A 14031-nucleotide genomic window follows, 5' to 3' on the forward strand; every position below is an offset into this window, starting at 1 on the left:
TGTAATTAGAAAGCCAAACTTCTGTTTCATTTTATTAAACTTAAATAGTTACAACTAGCTGATGGCTACAACATTGAACAGTGCAATTCTAGATCTAACCACTGGCAGAGAGGACACAAAGGGAATAGTTACATATTAAAAAATATTATGTGGTACAATCAGTTAAATTTTAAATGGTAAGGGGGAAAAAGGGAGCTGAAGAAACTGCTGCAGATTGAAAGATTTAAAGGGTGTTTTTGTTTTGTTCTATAACCAGGGACTGAACCCGGGGTGCTTAACTACTGAGCCACATCCCCAGCCCTTTATTTTTTGAGACAGGGTCTCCCTTAGTTGCTTAGGGCCTCCCTAAATTGCTGAAGCTGGCTTTGACCTTGCAATCCCCCCCTGCCTCAGAGGCCTCCCAAACTGCTGGAATTACAGGCCTGTGCCACCATGCCCAGGTAAAGGTTGTATCAACCCTAACACAGCAGATGGATTTTGTTTAGAACAAGCTAATGTAAAAGCACTTTCAGCCACTTGAGAAAATCTGTCCCGTGACTGGATATTGACAGAATGTTCACTAATTTGTATAATGATAGTACTATGGTGATTTTAAAAAATTGAAAAAAAAAAATTCAAACCTAGCTGGAAGCAGGAGAAACTTGGCTATGATAGAATGGACCACAGATGTTGTCCTCACCTGCCACAACATGCATGAGGACAGGAATGACAACTAAGCAAAGGTCTTTTCAATAGGAAGAAAATGACATCAGTACAATTTTTACAAGCAATTTTTAAAACTTGAATCTACATATCTTGTGAAGGACACTGTGACTGAATGTTTATAACTATCTAACCCACTTAAGTTTCACAGTCTCTTTTATCAAACTGATTACTGATAATGAGAGTCAAAAGGCAAGGAGTTCAGGATAAAAATCAGTCTAAAGATGGTACTTCATTCCAAATAAGGAAATATACGCTTTATTGTGTCATTAAGCTACAGCTTAAATATAAATGTAAATATCTGAAGGCAATGTGAAGTGATGATCCTTGGTCTCCTCTTCATATAAAAATAAAACAAAAGTATATAAGCAACTGTATACATACAGGGCATCTAACTATAAATATAGGGCATCGTATACTGCTCTATTAAAGACATAAAATGTGGTGCCTTATGGGAGTTCATAACCCATTTGAATCAAATGTATGAAATATGATATGTCAAGAGCTTTGTAATGTTTTGAACAACCAATTTAAAAAAAAAAAAATGTGGTCCCTTGCAGTGATTCCAGCGAATTCAGGAGGCTAAGGCAGGAGGATCCCAGGTTGGATGCCAGCCGGGGCAACTTAACAAGACCCTGTCTCAAAACAAAGCAAACCACCACCACCAAAAAAAAAAGTGGAGGGCTGGATATGTAGTTCTGTGGGAAAGCACTCCTGGTATCAACCCTGGCGGGGGGGTTGGTAGGTTGTCGGTAGAAGTAATCAGACAAGGCTCAGGAAAATCTGTAAATAAGTGTATTGTAACGCAAGCTGGGGCTGTGGCTCAGTGGTAAAGCGCCTCCTTCACACATGTGAAGAAGCACTGAGTTCAATCTTCAGAACCACATAAAAAAATAAAGGAAATGTGTTCATCAACAACTAAATATATATATATATATATATATATATTTTTTTTTTTTAAATACTATAATGCAACTATAAAAGAAAGCTAGACTATCAGACTCATCTTTACTCCCCTGATGCTGTAAGGGATGTAAGAAAAACTAGATTCTGAGCCTATATTAACTGTCCTCAAGCATCTTCATGATTCACGGTTTATCAAGAAACTGCCCTTTAAACCTTCACTTATCATTTTTTCCCATCCCTCATTTTGTATGCAAGGAGGTATCAAAGCTCTTCAATTCTGCCATATTTCCGCATCTTCTGTACTAATTATTTACGCTTAAGCCACTCCATTCTTTTTTTAAAAAATTATTAACTTTAAAGCCCCATCAGAAAGGAGCCAATATCACTTGCGGTAAATGGAAAAAGTCCCCAGAGAGCCAGAGATCTAGCTAGACGCTGCCTGCAGCCTAGGCAATGGGGTTGCAGCAGGCCCCGACCCTTTAGGGGCTGGCTCTGATGGGGACGAGGGGGCCTAGAAGCAGCTCTCCCACCCCGCACCCTGTGCTGGCCCGCCCGGCACCTGGCGGGACCGAGCGGCGCACCGCGCGGGGCCAGGCCCGTCTAGATGGAGCCGCGGAGCAGAGGCGGCGGAGAGGCCAAGGGGCGGAGCGCCGGCGTGGATTCGGGCCAGCAGCAGCGAGCCTGGCGGCTTGCGGGCTGCTGCGGGATCCAGCAGCGAGCCATGCTGTAGGGAGGTCAGCGGCACCACGGCGCCCAGCGTGGCCGTCGCCTACGGACCAGGAGTCGCCCGCCCCTCGCTGGCCCTCGGTGCACACAAGCGGTTACAGGGCCTCAGGAAGCTCGCCCCCGAGCCTTCCCGCCGTTACCTCGGGCCGGAGGCGCGCACGTGCGTCGCCGCCAACCTTACGTCCAGCCTCGGCGTCGGTACGTTCGTTCCGCCCACTGCCTCCTCACTTGTAATTAAAAAAATGTCTTCTTCCTGACTTTCCCTCCGCGCCAGCAAATGGGTTCACCCACATCCGGGGATCTAAGAGAAGAGCTCGTGGATCACGTGGTCAGAGGGCGTGGTCTGGAAGTAGAGGGTGCTGCCGCGGCCCGCCTACGGTAAGGGATCGTCGCGTCCCCAGCCTGTTACTTGGAGAAGCAGGAACGCCTTTGTTCCTTAGCTTCGGACTTTTCCTCAGTCCCAGTGGATGAGGCCGAGGCCCTCATTCACCCTTTGAGCCATTTTCCTTGCTGCACGCTGTGTCGGGTGGAAAGAGACTTCCAGTGGCGATGCTAGCCTCCCCCTTTTTGCTTCCACATTTGGTATATCCAGTCCCCGGACCGGAAGGGGTGGTGGCGGTGGTGGGCGGCTTTACGCGCTCATACGGACGGTGGTAACCTGCGAAGGTCAATTCTAGAAACGGAACGGCTTTGCATGTTTGGGTCGTAGAAATACATGTTTACAATCATGTAAAACACAGAGCAGGACAAAGTGAGCCCCTGTTCCTGGGAACGCTCCCATTGCATGTTTGGAAAGACGTCTGAACAGTGTGACTATTTCCCCAATTGGTACCATGCATTGCGCCCAGGGATCTGTGGGACCAGTGGAGAACTAGGTTCTGGCACCCCGCTCACCCTGAGGTTTGGAGAACGCCCCCTGAAGAAGGCAACCTCGGAAATGATTTCTACACTGATGTTAGCCGGAAACACGGGGCGGGGGGTATTATGGCAGACGTTGAGACTCACATGTGTAATAAAAGTTTGTTCAGAAAACTGGGAATGGCAAGTGCTTGGGACAGCTGCCGTGAGCCGGGCATTGCCTGTTTATTGCTTCCTGCTTTTCCAGCCCGTTAAAGGCAAAAGCATTTTGGTGTCTGACCCTGGAAATGGGCCTAACCCCCAAAGAGCTTATGCCTGCGTTGAATTTGGAAGAGATGGAAGGGCGGAGCGCGGGGGTAGGGGTAAGTGCAGAAGCTGGAAATAGTGACAAGGTTGGAGGTGTTATGAAGAGGAACAGGTGAAAAGGGATTGAGGCCAAATTGTGGGAATATCTGTTAGGGAATCATCTGTTTGAAACAGACATGACAATCAAGAGGTGAAACTACTTGGCCACGGAGCTGACTTCTTTAATGGATCCCATTCAGGACAGAAACCCTGCTGAAGCTGGAGCGATTGGAGAACACATTTTAAATAAAGGTGATATTTAAATAAAGGTGATATTCCTGCTGGACCAGGAAGGATCAGCAGAGGAAAGTGTGAAGGGGATCCCGGGGTACAAAGCAGAAAGGACATAGGAGTAGATTAGGTAATGGAGAGCTTTCATAGAACAGAGACTCCAAAAGGATAACTAAGCTGACAGGTAGAGACTGTTTGTAAGTTTCCTACACAAAGGATCCCTCAGCTACTATTGAAATAGTCACTGGGTAGTAGTGGGTTAACCCATTAAATGCCATAATCCCAGATATAGGATACCTATAAAAATTTAAATTGCACAAAAAAATACAACACTTTGGGTGACTTTTGAAATAATATGTCTTTAGAGTTCTGTTCTTTTGATAAAGTAATAGGTGAATGATTAGAGCATTAGAAAATAAATATGGAATATATAGGAGATTTGTATACATATAAATATACAAGCTCTAGATTATGATTTCCAACCCATTTTAATGCTCCTGTGCCAGTTTTGTTGAAATACTTGTGGAATTGAAAACTTGGGACTCTGGGTTAATTCTGAGAAGTATTAAGATCTCATTTGGTTCACTGGTGGCAGAAGTAGTGGGTATCTTTTGCTTGAATTTTACCTGAATCCTTATCTTGAGAGTAAAAACCCTTCCCCACCCTAACTTGGGTATAGTTATTACCAGGCATTAGAACCATCTTACAATTGTACTATTGGAGAGAAGTACAGATATGTGTGACATAGTTGAATTCTACTCACAAAGAGTAGGGCTGGGGGTGGCGCTCAGTGATAGAGCACTTGCCTAACATGCACAAGGCACTGGGTTCAATCCTCAGCACCACATAAATGTAAAATAAAGATATTGTGTCCACCTAAAACTAAAATTAAAAAAATAAATATTTTTTTAAAAAGATTGTTTTTCACATGAGTTCATAGTCTCAGAAACTAAGAGTAACTGAGGGTGCTGTTGGTGCAAAGGGTTTCCAGTATCTCAAGATTGACATTTTGTAGCTGGGAGCACAGTAGGGTGATGGCTTTGATAGGGAGGCAGGGCCCAGACTTAGAAATAGGGAACCTAGAAATACTACCCAACCCCCCCCCCTCCCCCGGCCTATTAGGTCACAACTGTTCCAGAGAAAAAAAATGAAGAATCAGCCATGGTCAAGGAGCATCTTGACCCCTCCATCCAGGAATCAAAGGGAGTGCAGCATTAAGAGTCAGTTGGGCCAGGCACAGTTGCGGATGTGCACATCTATAATCCCAGCAACTCAGGAAAGCGGAAGCAGAGGATCACAAGTTTGAGTCCAGCCTGAGAACTTAGTGAAGCCCTAAGCAACTTGGTGAGACCCCTGTATAAAAATTAAAAGGGCTGGGGTTATGGGCTGAAATTGTGGCTCAGTGGTAGAGCACTTACCTGGCATGTGTGAAGCCTGGGTTTGATCCTCAGCACCACATATAAATAAATGAAACAAAAGATCCATTGACAACTAAAAAAAAAGGAGCTAGGGTTATAACTCAGTGGTAAAGCACGACTGGGTTAAATCCCCAGTACCAAAAAAAAAGAATCAGATAAGGAATGCTAAAGGGAAACAGAAACTGGAGCATCATGGGGTTTGACCACTGTTATTCACCAGGAACTCAGCCTAGGTGCACTTTTCTTTTCAAACTCATCTACCCTCATTGTTCTTATGAGGAATTTTGTCAGGCCTCTGGCTGGTCACTTTGCTGAGCCCAGCTCAGTGTTAACTCATGTTTATTTAGCCTCTGTGCTCAAGAATGCCAGGGTTTGAGCCAAGGCTGGTAGGGACTTGTGTAAAAACAGTACAGGAAGAGCTAGAGCTGCTGAGAGGAGTGGCAGGCAGGAATCAGGGACTCGTCAAAGGCATCACGAACAGGGAAAGATGAATGTGAAAGTTAAAGAAAAGCTATATTTGGGTGCATTGTATGTAAGGGCTTTCTCTAGAGATGTGTTGGCCTCCTGCCAGACTCTGGGACACTGGGCTATGTCCGCCCTATATTCACCATAAAACAATTGTCAGCTAAGGTGGGGAAAGAACCGTGATCTTATAAATAAGTTGTCACCTGATCCATACAAAATGAGCCTTTCTTGGGGTGATGTCATGCCCAGAAACAGGTCCAGGCTAAAAAGCCTGACGAATTCTAGTACTGAATTATACCAGCGCCTCAGTCTTCATGTTGAAGAAATAATCTCTTTGGTTTATAGATCTGACAAAATCAAAGCTACGGGAAAATGGACAGTGAGGTCCAGAGAGATGGAAGGATCTTGGATTTGATTGACGATGCTTGGCGAGAAGACAAGCTGCCTTATGAAGATGTTGCAATACCACTGGTAGGTTGTGATGTGCGCTGAGCATGATGGGTTAAAGTTAGCTGGCAAAACTTAGCGACCGTGAGATATTAAAATTAACTAGTAGGACAGAAAATCAGCATTCTCTCAACTCTCAAAGCCTCTGGAGAGTATCTAGCCCAACTCATTGTAGTTATTATTGTTGTTTGGGAAAAAATGGGGATTGAACCCAAAGGGATTTTACCACTGGGTCACATCCCCAGCCCCTTTTTTTAAAAATTTTATTTCAAAACAGGGTCTTGCAAAATTGCTTAGGGTCTCATTAAATTTCTAAGGCTAGCCTTGGACTTGCAATCCCTCCTGTCTCAGCCTCCTGAGTCGCTGGGATTGCAGGCATGCATCACCACACCGTAGCCCAACTCTTTATTTGAGGAGAAATGTGGTTCAGAGAGCTGACATGCCCTGCTCTGTTAGGGGTCATACCAAAACAGGAATCCAGATTTTTCTGGACCATCCTTTGTCCACCACACCAAAGCCAGATGTGAACTAAGCTAAGAGTTTAGGGTCTGAGGCAGGAATAGGAGCCGCAGCACGGTGCTCCTTCCTTCCCTGCCTTGGGCTTGTCAGTTGGCTGACATTTTGAGAAACTCATGTTCTTGGAACACATACCTACCCTAGGTTCCCTGGAAAATATTCAGGTGATACCTGGCTTTTCTTCTTTTTCTTCATTTGCATTTAGGCCAATAAGTTCCTAGAATACTGTCCTTTCCTGATCTCTGGAAAATTCCCCTGAAAGGAACTTCTTACAACATCTTCATTTTGCAGGAAAGAGTAGAATCAGAGAAGGGAACTTGTCCAGAATCTGGCAGCTGATAAGTTGGACTTCATACCTTGGTCTGTAAAGCTCCAAATCCTGGCCTGTAAATTTTGTTCATTCATTCATTCAACAAGCATTTCTTTGTGCCTACTCTGTGCCCTAAGACTCTGAATGTAGGATACAGTTCATACCCCTGGGAGGGCTAGAGAGGCAGCAGGTAAATAGTGTTATAAGTGTTCTAAGTAGGCACATGACTAGCCATGTAGCATAGAGAAGGCTGATTGCCTGGCAGGCAGCAGAAAGATGTCAAAGGGGCTGTCATGATTAAGCTGGATCATTAGGAAAGAACAGAATTTTACTGAGAGTGGGCAAAGGCCCTGCAGCAGAGGGGAGAGAAGTGTGCAGGCCCAGAGTCTTGAAAGACTCCGTGCTAGACGTGCAGGGTGCATGGAGACTACACTTGTCATTTAAGTAGGCAGAAAAGCTGGACATCAATTTTGACAGATTATCTCTTGCCACACTGAAGTCTTCCACTGTGGAGACCTAGGAATGAATGGTCTTCATTCCACGCCATGCTCAGATTTGAGTTTCAGAAAATCAGTACAGCGCATTGTTAGAGATGGCCCCATACAAAGAAGAGGACAGGCAAGACCAATTAGGAAGCTACTGCAGTGACGTAAATAAGGGAGGCAGGCTGGAGCAGAGTGAAGAAAATGGCAGAGCCAGGTGCAACGGAGCACACCTGTAATCCTAGCTGTTTGGGGAGACTGAGGCAGAAAGATTGCCCATTGAAGCAATTTAGTGAGACCCTATCTCAGAATAAAATATTTTAAAAGGCTGGCCCCCGGATTTAGTCCCTGGTATACCATGAAAATATTGGAGACTTCTCAAATTTTGGACTTGTTAATGACAAGATTTGGGGACCATCTTATGTGAAAGGGATGAAGGAAAGGGAAATTTCCCTGCCATCTCGCAGGTCACAGCCTGCACTGTTGCTAATTGATATGTTTCCCCTTGTCCTGTGATTCTAAAGCAGTGTGTATAGTTGGCTTTTGCTACGTAACATATCACCCCAAAATTTAGTGACTTAAAACAACTATTTATCTCATGGCTTTAAAACTCATTTGGGCTGATCTTCTGGCTGCACCAGCTCAGCTCATCAATGCTAGGCTTCCTTATGCTGCACGGTCAGCCAGTAGACTGACAGCCAGTAGACTGAATAATCTAGGACAGTCTTACACATCCAGCAGTTAGCAGGATGTCCCTGGATGATGGGCACCTGGGCCTTGGTCTCTCAATGATTCAGCAGGCCAGCCCAGATACCTCAGACTCAGGTTCCAAGAGCAGCATCAGAGGGAACTGCAGAGCCTTATAGAGCTTAGGCCAAGAACTTACCCACAGGCTCCACAGCTGCATTCTGCTGGCCAAAGCAAGTCACATGGCCAGTCCAAGTACCGGATTAGGGAAATAAACACCACCTTTTGATAGGAGTAGTTGCAAAATAGCTCCAGCCATTTTTCCAGTGTACCATCATGGATGGCTGTTTTTACGATACTTTCTGTTTTCTAGGCAATTGTGCAATTTTATGTGTTGGTGTTCATTACCAGAGACAATAGTCACCAAATGAGACACAAGCGTATCAGATGGGATGAAATTAAGCAGAATTAACTGCCTCTGACTTAAGTACTTCAAGGACCAAGGACCTTTTTATTCTTTGTCAGCTATTAGTTAGTAGGGCCAAATATTCTTAATCTAGTCTCTTAATCTTACGTACTTTCCAATCTGTGCAAGTATGTTTGAATCTCAGTCTTATATTTGTAGAGCAAGATGGATGTGATTCCAAAACACTTGTATACATTATAAGTAAATATTTAATAAACATCAAATGTAATCTTAATGGGGGAAAAACATATGCATTACAAATTGGAATTCAGCAAGAAATTGTTAAGTGTGAATAGTACATGATAGTTTGCTGACCCTAAAACAGCGTAAATTCAGGTAATTACAAAGAAATATGTTTCCATGTGCAGTGGTACATGGCCTGTAATCCCAAAAACTTGGGAAGCTGAGGCAAGAGGATCAACAGTTCAAAATAGCCTCAGAAACTTGGCGAAACTATGACTTAAAGAAATTAAAAGAACTGGGGATGTGGCTCAGTGGTTAAATGCCCACGGTACCAAAGAGGGGAAAAGAAAAAGAAATACATTGTTATCAGTGACCTCTATAAATTTAACTATAAAGTCTAAGGAAGTAATTCTAGATTTTTCTCTAAACCTACCCCACCATGGCTCACTGTTGTCTTTCTGTGTTTTATGTTGCCCAACTTCACCACTAGGGGGAGATCTCTGCGAGGCATTTTTTGTTATTTTTTCTTTTTTTTTGCAATGAGAGAGATTGAACTCAGGGCACTCTACCAGTGAGCCACATCCCCAGCACTTTTAATTTTTTATTTGAAACAGGGTCTCCCTGAGTTGCTCAGGCTGGTTCTCAAACTTACTATCCTCCTGCCTCAGCCTCCTGAGTCACTGGGGACTGAACCAAGGCATCCTGTTACATTTTCAGTGTCCCTCATCACTGCCTCTGCCATCATTTTAACATAAGATGTTCAGAACAGCATAGTTTGGGGATAATTTCCTATATTTACAGACTATGCCAGCAAATCCAGTATCAGTATTCTTTGTGTGTGTGTGTGTGTGTGGTGCTGGGGATTGAACTCAGGGCCTTGTGCATGCATGGCAAGCACTTTACCAACTGAGCTATATCCCCAGCCCAATCCAGTGTTCTTTTAAAACATACTCCTCCCAAAAAAGATTAGTGTTCCTCTTTCAGTGGTCCTTTCCACTCGTAATACAAGCGAAGGCTCTGGAGCACTGGAGGCCCTGAACAGTGCTGAGCACTTGATCTAAATTATCTCATTTAACTTACCCAAGTCCTAGGACATTATGGTGACCTTTTCCTCCCATTTTCCAGAAAGGAGGCAAAGGCCCTGAAGGTTTGAATACCTTGCCCAGGTAACCCAGCAAATGGTAGCATCCTGGCTTAGGTCCTGGTTGACTTCTAGAAGCTTCTGCCCTCACCCCTTGCCACACTGCCTCCTGCATAAATGCCAGAGTCCCGGTGCCTGCTGTTCCCTCCATTGTTCCCATGGACTGGGCCACGTTTGAGCAGTGTTTCCGATGTTTTCCTCCAATCTATTTATTTTGGCTCTTTCCTTAGAATATACCTAGCAATTGTGCCACACATTCCTAGGAACTCATAGGTTTTAATTCTAAGTACTCTTGAGTTTTAAGATATTAATGCAGAGTATTGTTCTGAATGTCACTGTACCTTTTCAGAATGAACTTCCTGAACCTGAACAAGACAACGGTGGCACCACAGAATCTGTGAAAGAACAAGAAATGAAGTGGACAGACCTGGCCTTGCAGTACCTCCATGAGAATGTGCCCCCTGTTGGAAACTGACTCTTGGCTCCTGTCTCATGGATGGATTTTCAAAAATATAGAGAGATAAAATGTTTTCTTTTAGTCTCTTTATTCAGATCTTTGAGTAATAAATCAACAAAGTGTATACCCTCTTAATGTGAGGCAGCAAAGAGCAATGTGAAAATATTCAGAATGGGGGCTGTGGCTGTGGCTCAGAGGTAGCGCACTTGCCTGGCATGTGTGAGGCACTGGGTTCGATTCTCAGCACCACATATTAATAAATAAGTAAAATAAAGATCTATCAACAATTAAAAAAGAAAAAGAAAATATTCAGAATGGGAAACAGATTTCTCAGGAATGCAGAATATTTGGCTCTTTAAACCTTAAATTCTTCATTCACTCACTTGTGTTTGAGCATGACTGGTTAAACATTTGCTTTTAACTCCAGTTTTGCTTTACTATCAAAGTTTAACACTTTGAAACTACTTACATATGTTCTGTGACTTAAGTGGTTGAAAATATGAGAGGGAAAGGCAAAGAAACAGGAAGCCAGACATAGGATCCATGCCTTCTCGTAGTTCCCCACCTTGAGAAGCCTTCTGAGCTTTGGGCCTGTGGGCGCATATGCTCCACAGAGGCTGTGCTATTTACTCATTACTGAGATTCCTGGGATTTTCCATGCCATTTTCAAACTATAAATAAATTTACAGATTAAAAAGTTATCTGATCATTACCTCTGCTCTCCTATAGCTGCCTTTGGTACAACTGGAAACCATCTGGCTAGATAGGCCACTAGTTTTATCCAATAGTGGCATTTCTTATTTTCTCAAAGCCCTTTCATATATAACCAAAACACCACAAAGTCAGTATTTAGCCATATATTTTTATAAAGAAGATATAATTTGCAAAACACATTGATATATGTTTGTCTCCTGGGATTAGCTCATCTTGTCCTTTTTGTTTACCCAATTTCATTTCATTTTTTTGTGTGTCCTTGTGTGTGTGTGTGTGTGTGTGTGTGTGTGTGTGGTGCTAGGGATTGAACCCCGGGGCCTCATCATGCATGCTAGACAAGCCCTCTGTCACTGACCTACATCCTGAGCCCCGCTTTACCCAGCTTTTAAGAGGAAGAAGAACATCACAATGAGTTGCTTGTAGGATTTCAACCAGAAACATGGTCCTAGCAGCTCTCCACCAACCCACACAGCAGGTTGGTCTGCTCCATTCATAGCCCAACCTAGAAGCCACTTATCTTCAGAAGAAAGACCTCTCAAGACACCAGTTCCCTCAATAACTGAAAAAATGCAACCTCATAGGGAAGGGAAGTATAATAGGGAAGAGATTTTATACCAAGAGAAAACTAAGCTTTTCAAAAAATGAAAGTACACAGAAAGCCACAGTTCTTTCACATTCTCATTAAATGATACCTTTTCTCCAACTTCTCTGTGGTAATAGTTAACATACTAACATCTAGGAATTTGGCGAATTATGAGTCCAGCCAAGCCTTTCCTTGGAACAGATAAACAAAGCTGTCTTGACCGAATCTGAAATGGATTATGAGGCCTGTAAGACAGCGCTTGTTTTTTCTGCTTAAGACCCTGATCTTAAAATTGCCACCCTACCCAGGAATGATTACATAATCCAAGGTGGTAACCTGCAATGTGGCATCAAAAGGGTGGCTCACTGTATCAGGAATTCAGTGACCCAAGCTTGGGCCACTCAGATTCTGTCAACTGGAGCTTTGGAGTCTGTCCATACAGGACTGGCTTGAGGATGATGGACTCACAAGAGGCCCAGCTTGTGGTATAGAGTGGCTTTCTTCAACTGTGCTTACCAAAACACCCAGAGGAAAGTGGGTGCAGAGGGAGGTCAAAGGGCTATGTAGGCACCTGGTTCCTGCCAGCTTCCCAGTTAACAGCTTGTTGTATGAATTCAGCTTGACATGACTGAGCCATCCTGAGCATAACCACTGTGATTGCCACTGAATAACCTTAGCTGGTCTTCCCCACACATTCCCCAGCAAACTGTAAATAGATTTAAAAAAAAAAAAAAAAAAAAACAGAGTCCTGTGTGGAGCTTTACAACCAGCCCCTGGCTCCTGGCATGCACCTGACTGATATTATCCTAAGGTAAACCAGGTCTATTCCCTCCAGGACAAAGTCACTTCTGTCCTAACCTGTAAGCATGAGGCCTCTTTCTGATTGGAATTGTAGGAATCCAGCTGGTCTTGCTGTTGCTAGGACCACACTTCTGTCAATAAGTTCCCCAATAAACTACCCTCTGCAATTCTAGATCTAGATTTTCTTCAGTGGGGAGACATAAGTATTAAACCAATAGCCAGACGAATTTGTGATTTCAAATCGTGACATGCTAAGAAAGAGAAATAGAGGATGTGACTTTGTTTGGATTCCTAGAGGTAAAGCCTAAGGTGGGCTTTCTTGTGCAGGTGAAGTTGTGCTCTCTGGAGGACCATGTGAAGAATGCAGGATGGAGGTGGGAAAAATGCTGAGCAAAGAAGTGGTTTCAGCTCAAGGTTTTCCCCACATTGAGGAAACAAGCCAAGTGCACTCATCATATGAATGCTCAGCCATTCGCTCCACCCTTCCTGCCATCCCCAGGAAACAGCATAACTCTTTGTCCTCTGTAGAGGACATAGAGCAAGGTGTCTTCTGGCAGCCAACACAATAGCTGGGGAATGGGTACCAACAGTGCCCACTGCTGAGTGTATGGAGTGTATGACCAGGGGAACCTGATTTATACTTATATTGATTTATAATCAAGGGGAGACCTGATGATAGGTAGCTTTGCACATAAATTTAATATACTAATTTAGTTTCTGAATTTGTTCCACTCTCCAAAGAAGTGGTCAAGTCCTTTATGCTTCCTATGCAGAGCAGGAAGCAGAGATGGTCGAACACACCCCCACATCTTGTTTGGGAAGCAGGGGAGAGTAGGAGGGAAGGGGGTCTGAAGCCAGGAGTAGCACCAGGTGTGCCCCCTTGCTGGTTGGGGTAGATAGGAGTCAGAGGTGAGCTGTGGGAGCATGAGGTTAAGGGGGTAACTCTGTAAACCGGGCCCACTATACTGACCACCACATGCTTTCATTAAAAAAGCAATTTAGCAAGAGCCCTGCCTGGCTTAACTCTATAGAAAATATTACATTCCTCAGCAAGCAACCTGTTATCTACAGAAGAAATGCAGGCCTAAGATGCCTGTAAGAACAACACAAGTTACCCCGGGGGATGTAGGGAGATTTTTGTGATCCTTACACAGACCAGATTCCAGAACTCAGAGAGATAAGGATAATTCTCCGTAACCATAAAATCTGTAAGAACAAGTTCCAAATAGAACTGGTCAGTGTGGGTTAAAATGACCTACAGTTGTTCTGTACAGCGGTGGGGGGCGGGGGGGGGGCTCAAAAGTTTGATGTCACTCAAAAGTCAAGAGGTGAACTTGGGAGGGACTCTCTGGAAACTTCTCTGGAGCCCCAATAAAACTGGAGGGCACAAGGAACATGCCATCCTTCTCTCTGAAAGACACACTCTTTCCCTTGACAATGTCTCCTAAATCCTCAGTGTAGCAAAGTAGCACCAAATAGATTTATTTGCTTTGAAGAAAATAGAAAAATTATATATATATATATATATATATATATTTTAATACTGGGGATTGAACTCAGGGCACTTGACCACTGAGCTACATCCCCAACCCT

General features: G+C 43.8%; 2 protein-coding genes across 10 annotated transcripts in view; one reads left to right on the top strand and one right to left on the bottom strand.

Moving 5' to 3' along the window:
* Cep63 (centrosomal protein 63) overlaps window positions 1–2608 on the bottom strand; it is a 52660-nt gene extending 50052 nt beyond the window's left edge. The window contains exon 1 of one of the 6 annotated variants that reach the window (XM_046431419.2): window positions 2475–2608. The gene's annotated coding sequence lies outside the window, so the exon portion shown is untranslated. Of the gene's footprint in view, window positions 1–2167; window positions 2402–2474 lie in introns of those variants that run through there. The other 5 variants (XM_046431416.2, XM_046431423.1, XM_046431418.2 and 2 more) reach the window with 5 other exon arrangements.
* Anapc13 (anaphase promoting complex subunit 13) lies at window positions 2574–10413 on the top strand. 4 transcript variants are annotated; one of them, XM_046431426.2, is made up of 3 exons: window positions 2574–2712; window positions 5997–6122; window positions 10233–10413. In XM_046431426.2, exons 2-3 carry the CDS (start codon window positions 6024–6026, stop codon window positions 10356–10358), a joined length of 225 nt encoding a protein of 74 aa, XP_046287382.1. In that variant the 5' UTR covers window positions 2574–2712; window positions 5997–6023; the 3' UTR covers window positions 10359–10413. The 4 variants fall into 4 exon arrangements, with proteins under 4 accessions (XP_046287382.1, XP_058430785.1, XP_046287384.1 ...); XM_058574802.1 differs by lacking the exon at window positions 2574–2712 and adding an exon at window positions 3407–3554; XM_046431428.2 differs by lacking the exon at window positions 2574–2712 and adding an exon at window positions 3595–3789.
* The last annotated feature ends 3618 nt before the right edge of the window (window positions 10414–14031 follow it).

The sequence above is a fragment of the Marmota monax genome, unplaced genomic scaffold, assembly GCF_021218885.2.
Source record: "Marmota monax isolate L192 unplaced genomic scaffold, Marmota_monax_Labrador192_F-V1.1 WCK01_AAM20220418_F8-fsc00022, whole genome shotgun sequence".
NCBI lineage: Eukaryota > Metazoa > Chordata > Mammalia > Rodentia > Sciuridae > Marmota > Marmota monax.